General features: G+C 39.9%; 1 protein-coding gene across 1 annotated transcript in view; it reads right to left on the bottom strand.

The window, feature by feature from the left end:
• The window catches only part of LOC128742105 (serine-threonine kinase receptor-associated protein), a 38,994-nt gene extending 29,644 nt beyond the window's left edge, over positions 1 to 9,350 (bottom strand). Inside the window, exon 1 of the mRNA XM_053838322.1 lies at positions 8,948 to 9,350. Within this exon, the coding sequence (XP_053694297.1) occupies positions 8,948 to 9,062 (115 nt within the window). The 5' untranslated portion in view covers positions 9,063 to 9,350. The remainder of the gene's footprint in view (positions 1 to 8,947) is intronic.
• Between the last annotated feature and the right edge of the window lie 4,411 nt (positions 9,351 to 13,761).

Genomic DNA, 13,761 nt, shown 5'->3' with positions numbered 1-13,761 from the left:
TATCCCTTGCTTTCGGGCAAGACATTAGTTGGTCTTGCATATGCATTGTCTTGGTATGCATAAAGAAAATGGACTTTTTTCGGATGGTGATAAAAAAAACTAAGACAGTTAATTGAGTTTGATAAATTTTCCGTGGAAGTAATTGTTCTTGCAAAAAAATTAATGGAAAATTTGGCACACTATCGAGTGCAACCCTTGCCAGTTTTCTCGCATACGGGAATAGACTTTGCAACCTCGTTCAAAATTCGATAGAACACGACGTTACGGAATGTTGAAGTACTTAAAGGATATGTATGCGTGTTCATATGTATGGCTACACGTGCTCTACTTCTTGAAGCAATCTCCGATTGACGTCCGGAGGTTTTCTGGGAGCCCTATAAAGTTTTGCAAGCCGCCGTGGACTCGTTGAAAAGTTATATTCTGACACGCTACTAATTTCGAAAGCGCGAATAACGAAATGAACAGACTTGAAGCCTAGAAAAGCAACATCAACTGGAGCTCAATGAGTTTTGTACTGTACGATCCATCGAGTGGTCATTCATTCTACCACGCAGTCTGCATTTCGGCGGAATCTGGGAGGCCGGCGTAAAGTCGGTGAAATCATATCTCAAGTTGGTATTAGCGTAACATGAGTTGACGGACCAAATCTTCACCCTGCGGCAGATCCTCCAGAAGTGCCGCGAATTCCAAGTCCCCACGCACGATTTCAAAGCCGCATCAATTTCAAAGCCGCATATGATAGCGTAAACCGACAAGAGCTATGGAAAATTTTGGACGAAAACGGCTTTCCGGGTAAATTTACTAGACTTATCATGGCTACGATGAATGGGATCCAGTGCTGTGTGAGAATCTCTGGTGGATTGTCGGACCCATTCGGATCTCGCAGGGGACTTCGACAAGGAGATGGTCTTTCCTGCCTGCTATTCAACATTGCGCTTGAAGATCGTGCCTCGCATTTCGATCGCCGCTCGCCTTATAACACCAGGCGAGCGACGATCGAAATGCGAGGCACGATTTTCAACAAATCCAGTCAATTTATCTGCTTTGCTGACGACGTCAATGCTGTCGGCAGAACAAATGAGGCGGTGGAAGATCAGTACACCAGACTAAAACGCGAAGCAGACAAGATTGGATTGAAGATAAATACGTCTAAAACGAAGTATATGCCGGGACCGAGCGCGACAGGGCCCGCTTGGGCAGTACCGTGGTAATCGAGAGTCAACAGAGGAAGCAGACGCTTTTGTAGACACTCCTTGAGATAGATCTGTCCATTTATGAACAAACCACTTCGTTTGCCACATGAGCAGAGCAGATCGATTGCCAAATCATGTATTTCTTGGCAAACTTTGAAACTTTCTGCTTCCTTCCGGAACATCAAACTTGTGCTGGGTGGTAAATAACAGTAACCCCGGAAGCTGCCGAAAGTCCGCCTTGACGTAAATCTCATCATCCATGATGAGACAATGAGGCTTCGTTAGCATCTGGGTGTGCAGTTTCCGAGCCCGTCATTTTCCCACCGTATTTTGCAGTTTGTCACTATTTGGGACCTTCTGCACTTTGTACGTACGCAGTCCCTCCCGGTCTTTGGACAGATTCAACTTTTTGGCCACATCCCTGACCGAAGCAGGATTCCGCTTAAAAGCTTTCACGACACTCTTGTAATTCAGATCACTAATAGAACATCCATTCTGACCGCATTTCTCCTTCTGTTCGATGCTTAGAGTTTCATAGAAATGTTTAATCATATGACTCACCGTTGACTGCACAATTCCGAGTTGTTTTCCGATGTCGCGAGAGTAGTTGAGGATGAGAGAGAGTTGAGTATTTTCCAGATACTTGCACAAAATCAATTCGCGACGTTGCTTTTCGGGTGATGCCATAAAAATACAGTGTAAGCAATACTTTTCAAGCCAAATTTTCTACCCAAATTTTTTAGAGAAAATTCCCGATTTGATGTGGGACACCCCTTAGTTTGAGCTTCACACCGGACATGGACACGAAATTAGACACGAACTTTTCGTCTTATTCACTCACGCCTTTTACTTCTTTTCTGTTCCGTTTTTTCCTCTTTTCTGTGCCGTTCCTTGGTTTTTGCCCTCATTTTCCTTCCGATTTGCCTCTTTTTTTCTTTTTTTTTTCTATGCCGTGTTTCCTGTCTCGTTATTTTGATTTCTTTCCTGTCCCATTTTTCCTTATTTTCTATCCAGTTTCTCCCCATTTTTGTAATTTTCTTTTCCGATTTCCGCCGGTTTCTTCTCTTTTTCGCGCTTTTTAGCTCTTTTCCTTTCGTTTTTTGATGCCCCGTTTTTCCGTCTTATCTGTCACGTTTATTCTGTTTTTGGCTTCTATGCTCCCCTTTCCTTTCTGGTTTTACGGTTTTTAAACGGACGAGAACGTTTTTCGCCTTTTATTCTTCCGTTCTACCTTTTTCCGTAGTCCGTTTTTCTTGTTTTCCTTTTCTTCTTTTTTCAGTCATATTTTTCCCGATGTTTGTCCCATTTTTCTCCTTTTATATCCCGTTCTACTCACTGCCTCTATCGCGTTTCTTTATTTTCTCTCGCTATTCATGCACCTGGAGGCATCCAAATGGAGACTCTAGCTTTCAGGTCGATCATGTCTTGATTGACGGGCGACACTTTTCAGGGGTGACATTGCGATTCTCGTTTCGAGTGATTTTGGTTCCTTTCGACCACGTTAAACGAATGGGAGAAACGAACCAAAATCACTTGAAACGAGAATCGCAATGTCCCCCCAGATGTCATCGATGTACCGTCTTTTCGGGGATCAAATAACGACTCTGGCCACTATCTCGTAGTGTGTAAGATTCGCGCAAGGCCAATGTAAGGAAGATTCTCGTAGGGTCTCCAAATACCCAGCTTTAGCGCCAGACGATCACTCATCTGCCGGGATTACGGATCAGTTTGCCCAGGCTAGCACGTTTTCCTAACCCTACGTCTGAATCCACCTCCAAAACTGCAATTCCCAAACTCCAAAGTATCAAATCCTTTCCTCACCTGATTTCTTCAAATTTGAATAAATTACCAAATTCTTTACTTTTCACCTCGTCTCTCTATTTCAAAATTTCAACAAGCCCAACTTACTTTTAACAACATTTAAACTCACTGAGAGGACGCTGCGTTTCAACATCCAGCGGTTGACGGCAGATGACGTGGAAGTGGAGTACGACAGGAAGCTTGATCAACGTTTCGCAGAACAGCAGGTAGAAGGAGAAGATATGAATGGGCTGTGGAGGAACATCCATGGTGCCATCGAAACAGCTACGAGAGCTGTACTCGTAGGTAGTCGGCGAGTTCGTATACCTTGGCTCACTGGCTACAGAGGACAACAATACCAGCCGTGAGATTAAAAGACGTATTGTCAGCGGAAGTCGGGCCTACTACGGACTCCACAAACACTTGCGATCGAACAATTTAAGCCCCCGTACAAAGTGCACACTGTACAAAACGCTAATTAGACCGGGTGTCCTCTACGGGCACGAAAGGTGGACACTGCTAGAAGAGGACTCGGAGTTTTCGAACGGCGGGTGCTAAGAACCATCTTTGGCGGAGTGCAAGAGAACGGTGTATGCAGGCGAAAAATGAACCACGAGCTCGCGCGTCTCTCGGGCGAACTAAGTATTCAGAAAGTGGTTAAAGCTGGACGGATACGTTGGACAGGACATGTTGTTAGAATGCCGGACAATTATCCTGTAAAAATGGTTTTCGCATCAAATCCGGTAGGAACAAGACGAAGAGGAGCACAGCGAGTGAGGTGGCAAGACCAGGTGGAGCGAGATCTGGCGAGCACTGGGTGCCCGCGGAACTAAAGATCAGTTGCCATGAACCGAAATAGATGGAGAAATTATACTGCGCAGGCCTTGTCGTAAGACGTTAGGCCAATTAAGTAAGTAAGTAGAGTTGTCGTTTGAGCAGTTTTCAACCGTGCTGGGGCAAATAGAAGCTATCATAAGCTCGCGCCCACTTGTTCCAGTGTCAGATGACCCGAATGATGTCTGTGCCATCACTCCTGCTCACTTTCTAATTAGGCGCGAGTTCCAATCGATTTCGGAACCGTCGTACGGATGTACTCCGCTGTCCCAATGGAAATTAATTCAGGACATTGATTAAGCCAAGGGGTCGGTCACTCGGCACAGCCGTTTTTATGTTAGGCGACTTGAAACCAGCCGAACTGTGCCGATGCTGTACCGAAAGTGCCGAACTGCAAGATTTGTTAAATTCGTTATAATCTAATAGATCTGGCAACCGTGCGAGATGATTTTGACAACTGGCAGTGCTCCCATTTCATATGTAAAATTAAACCGGAGGTATGTAAAACCCTATAAATGTTATTTTTATAAAGCTTTAGAGGTGTGCCGCTTGATATCTCTGCAGTGCCGCGGCACTATGTGCTGAGTGTCCGACCCCTTGGATTAAGCAGAAGTTCTGGAAGCTGTGGACGAAGGACTACTTACATGCACTACAGATGCGCTCGAGTGGTGAACGGCTAAATGGTTAAAGCCACATTAAAAAAAGAAGCACCCAAAGGACCTTGAACAATCCTCAGGTAGCAAATTTGGTCCTCATAATCGATGAGAACACTCCGCCATAACAGTGGCAATTGACTCGTACGTTGACCTACATCTTGGCAAGGACGGCCACACTCGCGTGGTTAGTCCTCGAACAACTCATGGATTAACGAAGTGAGCCGTGAAGAAGATTTGTATGCTCACCTTGGACAACGAAGGAGAACGTCAAAACAGTTAAAATTCTTGAAATTCCCAATTTTAACACCCCGGAGAATGTTAAACGCACCAAAATATCCCGCAATACTGTCAATCTGTAAGAGATAGAATTCACATAACTAAGTAAAAAGAGTAAGTTGATTTTATACCGATGAAAAGAGCAGACGAAACTGTGTTTCACTCCGCGTATATTTTTTTCGTTTTACAGTCCACTATTCTTTCCCGTGTTGTTACCACGCTACACCACGTCAAGGTTCAGTTCGTAGAGGCCTTCGAATTAATCAAACTTAATACAATATTGCATTACGCTTTTAATTATCGATATATGCGAATTGCGAATATTGATTTATTGTAATTTTTTCCAACGTATGTGTTTGAGAAAATCGAACCACTGCAACCAAATTTAACCAAATTTAACCAAATTTAATGCAATGAAATTTAACGCATCTTTGAAGGATGTCAAGCCGTTTTTGTGCATTTCTCAAAATTTAAAGACTTTTACGGATTCGAGTACTCGTTTTTTCGGCATGAGATTACATTGACACTTCTTGCTTGTGCAAGTTCTCACATTCTCAGTATCCTTTTCTCTCTTCACAGGTTCTAGGTCTACCGGATATCTGTAATTCACAAAACGTTCCGCCACATACACTCTTAAATTTTTTTACCGAACACCGCAATTTTTTGACGAAATAAAACTGCTGAATGTTCGGTAAAAATTTCGACGACCTTTAATTTAATAGCGAAAATAATTGGTCAATTTCATGCTCAAATGTTTTCGTTGGCATCACTCCATCTAAACGTCCGTTCCCTTGGCAACGTACAACGACGGCCGTGGATTCGAAATTGCCAATCGAAACGAAGTAAAGTTTTCCAAACTTTTTTTTTTTTTGAAACGATGATTCTACAATTGATGAAGGGACGGTAAGGGAAAGTAATGAAGAACGATTTTTTCGGGAATGAAGGGGAAGGGTGGAAAGGAAGGGGGGGGGTAATAGGTAGCTATGATTAACAAGTTGTCGTTGTGACTCCTATCTTTTGTCCAATGCTGGAAGGTGCATGGGTCGAACCAAGCTGTAATCAGAGATTATAACCGGATTTGAACCCACAACACCTGCCAGGGCGTGTCGCTCACTGGTACCCGTGTACCTTTGAACCACAGAGGCGCTGGTCCAAAAAAAAATATTAATATATGCCTGACCGCATTTCAAGGTCATGACTAAAGTCACGAATTTGGTCAAAGTTTTCCATATTAATTCAAACTGTTCACGTTTGAGCAAAATCATTATATTATCTTTAGCAAATAACTGTTCGGGTGGTAATTGGTAAATTAAAGTTTTCTGTGTCTCAAGTTAAGTTTCGCGAGTGATGTGACGAATGGAACGGCCGAAAAAAATCAATAAAAAATCTACTGCGAAAAAGTGAAAATATAATGATGAATATTAATTGGGTAGAAATCTCAGTATTTAGTGTAATTTATGCCCCAAAAAGCAAAAGAACCTATAGAATGTAGTGTTTAGTGAATCGAATTGCAAGATTTTATTACGGCTAACAGGTTAGTTGAACTAATATTATTTTTTTTGTGATGGTTTCCCGAGTCCATGGGAGCATATTGGTACACTGAAGAAGGGAAGGGAAGGGTGATAGGCGGTGCCATACTGACTGCCATAAATGGACTCTGACGACCTTGTCGTTAACAAAAATAAAAAGTGCAAAAAATAAATCAGTAGGTACAGTTGCTAATCTTTCTCAACATTTATAATTCATAAGACATATGCAATATGTGTCTTCAACAGCGTAAGTCCCCAGTCCTGGAAAAGGTCTTACGTGCTCCCGGTGTTTAAGAAAGGAGAGAAGGCAATATAGAAAATTAACGTGGAATTACATCTTTATGTACATGCTCAAAATTGCTGGAGATTATTGTCTGCAAGATTTTGTTCACTAAAGTGAAATCATATATTTCAATATTTGCGGTTTTAATCCAAAGCGCTCTATTGGTACACACTTATTACAGTTCTGCTCGTTCTCTTTCCGCCATATGGAGAACAGTGCTCAAATTGATGCAGTGTATACTGATCTTAAAGCTGCTCTCGATCGCATAGACCATCAAGTTCTGCTACATAAGCTGAACCGACTTGGAGCTTCTAACGAATTTCTGCTGGCTCCAAACAAATTTAACAAATCGTAGCCCCCCGGTACGCTTGGGCACGACCGAGTAGAATAGTTTTTGCAACCACAAGGAAGTAATTTGGGCCTATTGCTATTCCTCATATACTTCAACGATGTTTGTTTTGTGATACCACCTGGAAGCAGGTTATTGTGTGCGGACGATTTGTGTGAAAATCTTCCTTGCTGGAAGATCAGTTGAGGATTGCAAAGAACTACAAGTTTTAGTTAACCGATTTGCTGATTGGTGCAGTCTGAACAATCTATAAGCGTTGCCAAGTGTTCAGTTATCACGTTTTCCAGAAGCAAACACCCATCCATATACCGATACTGGATCCAAGGGACTTCTCTTGTACGTGCTGCTAGCGTTAAAGATTTGGGAGTGGAACTGGATTCGAAGCTGACCTTTCACAACCATTATTCCATCATTCACCGATATTCTATATTTCGAACGGATTGGTATTTTGAACGAAAGTTTTTTCGAATGAAATTTCCGCCAGCAAAATCAAATGGGCAAAACATCTCGTTCGAAGCAAGTCGAACGAAATAAAGGTTCGTTCAAAATACAGAATAGGGGTGATTATCTCAAAAGCCAATCGCAACGTGGAATTTATTATGCACTTAGCTGAGGAGTTTCGTGATCCGTACTGTCTGCGGTCCCTTTACTTCGCACTAGTACACTCAATCCTTGACGCAGCTTGTGGAGTCCATATACACAGCTCTAGATAACAAGAATCGAAGCAGTGCAACAGAGATTCATCAGGCATGCATTAAGATCCCTCCCCTGGAATGATCCTTCAAATCTCCCACCGTATGAGGATCGATGTAAACTGTTGAACATCAACACCTTGCTCAAAAGAAAAGAGGTTTCTCGAGCTATCTTCGCTGCCAAGCTGTTGAAGGGAGAAATCGACGCTCCGGAAATTCTATCCCAGCAGAACATCAATATAGCGCCAAGAAATCTCCGGACCCGCGACTTTTTCCGACCTATATTTCACCGTACTATGTATGGTAGCAACGAACCGATCCAGGCCATATGCCGCGTTTTCAACCGTGTGTACCATCTCTTTGATTTCACGCTTTCAATTGAATAGTTCAAACAAAGAATTTATAACTGTGATATTTTAGGTTAAGCTGTGAAATTGTGATTGTGTAAATGTATTATAATGCTTTTAATTATGTTGTATGACTATTATGTATATAAAATTCTACGTGTAAAAGATGATGGGTTTTTGTGCCAATTTGAGAATGGTTATGATGCTATCAACTGAAACTGGCTTTTCCCATTCGCCTCAACAAGATAATGAGTCAGTTGAGGTTAAGTAAATAAATAAACAAATAATAAACAATGACTTGAATCATTTACTTGTTTATAGGTAATCAAGGGTTAAAACAAAAAGATTGATCTTCTTTAAAATACTCAAATTTGATTTTACAATACTAGCTAATATTTCTGCAGCTTTGGGACGAACCAACTTAGCAATTGAAAGCCTTTTAAAAAATAAATAAATAAACACCTATACCTACTTCTGCAGCTGCAGCTATAGTTTAATTGGAAATAAAAACAATTCTATGCAACGTACATTTTTTCTGCTGCTTTTTAACATTCAACGGTATTATAAACGTTAAAATTTAGAAAAATCATGAGGTAGAACCAATATTTATAGACACGCAGCTGTCATGTAATATAAACAGAAAAATAAATATCTGCGAAGCAAACGTAAATATAGATATTTTCAAGGAGCTATACAGTCAAGGACGAATGTATTCCATTGTGCAAACGTTGTTTCCATGCTAGATTTCCTTATACAAGCTAGAAGAGGCATTTTGACGCAGGACAAAGTGACTACAAGAATTTTCAAGGCCCTGGCTCAATAACCTTTACGTCAAGAGGAAGTGATAGTGACTAAGATGTAATGAGAAGTAAACTATCTTCTGTTTGTTTTAGCCTGAGAGTACAGAGGTGCACAATTTAATGAATAATAGCAGCGAATAACTTGTCTGTGCCTATTGAAACATATTTAAATGATCCCCATAACTTACCTTTGCAGGCTGAAATCAAGAAGTATCCACAATCAGTCAAATCACTGAAATCCAAATGTACCACAGGTCTGGTATGGCCAGAGCAGGTCAGGGGAATCTGCTTCATATTTGCCATGATTATTTGTCTCGGATTGTAGATGCCTGACAGAGCACTTAATTTTTGGCTGAGAGCTTAATCACAAATATGAATAAAATTTCGCTATTGAGCTGTTATTTGGCCTATCCAAAAATCTCTAACAGTCTGAGAAAAATTAGAAAATGCACACTAACAGTTGAATTTTTCACTACTCTTCAAGCACTAAAACTTTTAAATTATAAACTATGAAAAATATACTAATTTTCCTTACTTCTTAGAAGAGGACATTAAAAACAATGTGAACAGAATGAAAACTAAAATACTGCAGTCACGACTTACGATGACAGCAGCTCGAGAAAGGAACAAACTCGACGCGACGCGACGACGACAAAAAGCAAACTGCGAACATCGCGGGCACACGATGAACCATGACAAATGAGTTGATTTGAGAGGGTTCGAGACGTGAGAACGAACGAACGATTCGTCGAAAAAATTCAGGCATATACAATAGGCGAACAAAAGCTTCATTCGACAAGTAGCTGGCGACGCGGTAAAATGATTATACAGTGATTTACCGATTTTATATACCCATCTGAAAATTATTGGTAGATATATTTGGAAAGTAGACAAATTTGGGGAATAATTTAAATGAATAAAAAGTATTGTTAATATTGATCATTTTCTTCAATTATGTATTAGTTTAGCGTAATTTTACGCACAGGGCTCATTTTATTCATATCAACCATTAGCCATAATGCATGTCAACTCAGCAATATTATGAAAAACGACATATCGAAATTCAAAATTGCTCCGATTTTATTCAAATTTTGTGTACTTATTCATTTGCAGTAAATTTTAGATGCGTATTTTTATATGGTACTTAGGGTTCTCCTTTCTGAGTCATTGTGGTCCCAAAAGTTACCATTTTTTCCACCTTTCTTTCTTTAAAAATTCATAACTTCTGATCCATTGAACCGATTTCAATGATGTTAACACCAAATGGAAAGTATTTTAATGAGCTTTTCAGAAAAAAATATTGGACTAAAGCCCAATTTTTTTTTTATTATCGCAAACACATTGAAAACATTCACTTTTTATGTTTCCATGGTGTGTAGACCAAAGAAATTCTAAGTTTTCATAAAGCATCGAGAATACAATGGAGACGCATGGTTTTTGTTTTTACTTGTAATAAAAGGGGTTTTTGACAAAGAAATGCGTCTCTAAAATAAAACGCCATGCTAGTCCATTGCATTCTCGCATCTTTATTTCTTAAAGAAGAGTATCTCAAAAACTAAAAATGTCAGATACCGTGTACCCCCGTTGGTATGACCTTCTTTAATCTGAACATTTTTAATCTGTACCCCGGTGGTATGAATGCGTTCACATTAAAAACCGATCAAGCGTCACACACAATTGACGTTAAAGTTGACCGGTAAATTAAAAAAAAAGCAAAAAATCTTAATGCGTTTCCTCTTGCTCAGGAGCTTTGGCAATATAGCTCATATGCAACTTACCTCTTTCCAGCGCTCAAAATAGACCATTTTAGTCGAAACCACCGAGCCAATTTCGTCTTCTACAAACCGAACCTTTAGAATTCGCGCATGTTTGAAATGTTTTCAAAACGTTTGTTTTTGTCAAATCAAAACAACAAGTTCATAGGGTGCACGTCTTGCGTGTGTGTGAAATTGAATAGAGTTACCAAATATTCAGATTAAAAATGAACTCGCCCAATCTGAACGAGCTGTTTTTCATATTAGCGGGGGTTGAATGTATCTGTTTTTTGATATCGTATGTAAACAACTAGCTTGCCATTGAAAGTATAATGAAAACATAAAATCTTATTTCCATTTCCGGGTTTTCGGGTAATATAGCAATTACTTTATACTATCCAGCTTTTTACGAGCCATAATGGTGGACGTGTTCGTAATATTTGAACAGCATTTTTGACATTTCCCTAATACATCGCACGTTTTCTTTCCGCGCGTTCACGGTATAACTAAAGGAATGTATTCTGGCTCGTAAAAAGCTGGATACCGTAACGATAACGGGCACACCCCGTCTTCGCTAGAAACTATGGTTATCAACTTTCTTTCCTTAAAAATTCTAATCTTTTGAACCATTGAACCGATTTTAAAAATTTTATTACCAAATAAAAGGAATTTTAATGAGATATTCAGAAAACAGATCACAGAGAACAGATTAACAGGCTCGAAGGAAGTAATCGATTTTTTGTGTGTAAAATCTGTCGGTAGCGCCCTCCAGAAATAGTTTGCTAAACGCATCAAAAAATATCCATGTACCTTTATCAATATTTCTTTGTGCTGGAGTGCGATATCGTTCATAAAAGTGCTATTTTGCATTAAATCGTTTCGGTATTTTCGGCGCACTTTTTCGTTATATTCCAAGCAATAAATGCGCCGAAGAGACCGAAACGATTTAATGCAAAATAGCATTTTTATGAGCGATATCGCACTTTGGATGGTACAATTTTTCTTGCAATTGACTATATCCGTTCAGCGAAAAATTGTAACTAATCATCATTTTCTTACTGTGTTACCTGTCTCACTGCGAAATGCGTTGTATTCGCGGGATCGTGTTGGTTCGAAAGGTTTCGAAAAATATCGCCCTTGTATCGAAAATATCGTTAATTTTGATCACTAAAAATAACGTACTTAAACATTATATTTCAAGTGCCAGTAGTACGCAATAATTGTATTGTGAAACTGAATTGTTATTTATGAACTTTTTACAAATTAAATGCAATAACAAAAGCACAACTTATAAAAAATCGTTTGTTATCGATATTAACTGCATATGCGTTATAAACGAATAAAACGTATGGTTACGTTTTATTTCAACAATACGCATATTCGCAGAGTCAGGTAAAACAGTAGTTCGGACAGCCAAATGTAGGAGTCGCATGGGCTTCATTATAAGTTTTGCGTTTATTCGTCTATTCTCTATGACGATGCCGCAGTGGAGACACCTACATTAGTTTCGAGTTTGTGTGTAGCAGAATCAGCGGGGTGCTATCCCATATCTTAACGAACGGTGTTTGACAGTCGACTTAACGAAGGGCGCTATTGCAGGAAAAGCGCCCGTCTGACAGGTAAATTTGCTGCCAACCTTGTCGAAATGTGCTGAGGATGTTGGCAACAAAAAAATGGCAACCATCGCAAGCCCCTGAGCAGAATAGAGCTTTCTGACAGCTCAAGCACCCACACTAGCAAACACGAAATACGCGTGTATATACATGATGTTTACCCAGGCGTATGAAACTGAATGGTAAAGAAGTAGCTAACATCTTTTTACGCTTTCTACACGTCTGACACAAAAAGAAAAAAAGCAAAAAAGTAACTTTGTTCGGGAGCTTACCAATACAGATTCATCCGAGGCTGAAGTTAGAGCGGGCTACTCACAAATACATTTTGTCCGAGGCAAAGTTTGTTGTGGGCTAGATGAGATGTTGGCTACACGAAAAATGTATGGGAATGACATTTGTGGCAGTGGGGTGTGTTTACCTCATTTTGGGGAACAGCTGATGCTGGAGGAACAAACCGAAAAATAGCGATTAGCAGTTGTGTTTCTCTGTTTGCCACACTGCAGAGCACATATTTCGGTCAAATTTTCTATCCTGTTCCAAATTCAAGCTCATATTTTAAAAACTTACTGGTATTTAAGCCAGCGGAAGACGAAATTCATTCTGTACCTTGGTGACAAAGGAATGCATCTCTTTTGTTTACTGTTGTTGTTTGCCTCATTTTCAAGCACCAATACACACATAACTGGAAAGCTCTATAGCGATTTGTTAAAGAGTGCAAAAGACAGAATATGTCGGAAATAATTTTCACGCATTCAGCTACGGACGGGCAGTTCTGTAGGTGGAAAAGAGATCGTGCGGTGCCATCATAGCAAATAGGTGAATTCACGGGAATGACACTTCCAATACCAACCTATACAAAAAAACGTAGCCAACATAGAGCGGGCCCAAGCTGACAGCGTCATAGATGGGCTCAAGCTGACAACCGAGTCGGATGTGTAAATTGCTAATTTTTGTTAGTTTTAGTTTGATTTTAGCCAAGGTTTAAGCATCACATAGCCAATGCCAGGTAAGCTATTGATGCGAAATATATGAAACTGTGAAAATGATTAGTTAAATTCGTTTTGTGAAATCGCTTTGTGTTTGCCGCCTTTTTCATGTGAGCAACGAAAATGTGACGTCATATCAGCCCCCTGGGTGAATTCGAGAAAAACTGATAGCAACCGTTCGCTACCTGATTCCGATTATTGTGCATTTACTTGATCGATGGATTCCGAGGGGAGTTCAGATACTGTTTCAAACGTTCCAAAGGTAAAAAATGACTAAATTGGCAACACAGTTCGTAATGTTTTATCGCCATAACTGGCAACACAGGCTCATTGCGTATCTGTCGCAACCTTAATCGTGACCTCGTGTTAATCATACAGAAGCATTAAACAAATTGTTTTCGAATACGAACGTTATTGCTTGTTTGGATAATGAAGGATAAACTACGCTTTATTCACTATGAAATTTCGGCAAACCGGCGTTGAAAATACAAATTCATTTCATGCTGAATTCCGTTTCTTCTGATAGAACGGTAATTCCTAGGTTTATTTACTTTGCTCGATTGGTTCCAATAATGAAACAGCGTTGATGACACAATTTGACATTTTATCTGTCAAAAGCTAAAAACGACCCTTTTTACGACCGTTCAGA

The sequence above is a fragment of the Sabethes cyaneus genome, chromosome 3 (assembly GCF_943734655.1).
Source record: "Sabethes cyaneus chromosome 3, idSabCyanKW18_F2, whole genome shotgun sequence".
NCBI classification, from domain to species: Eukaryota; Metazoa; Arthropoda; class Insecta; order Diptera; family Culicidae; genus Sabethes; species Sabethes cyaneus.
Note: the sequence above shows the minus strand (reverse complement) of the source record. Positions and strands in the feature narration are given on the sequence as shown.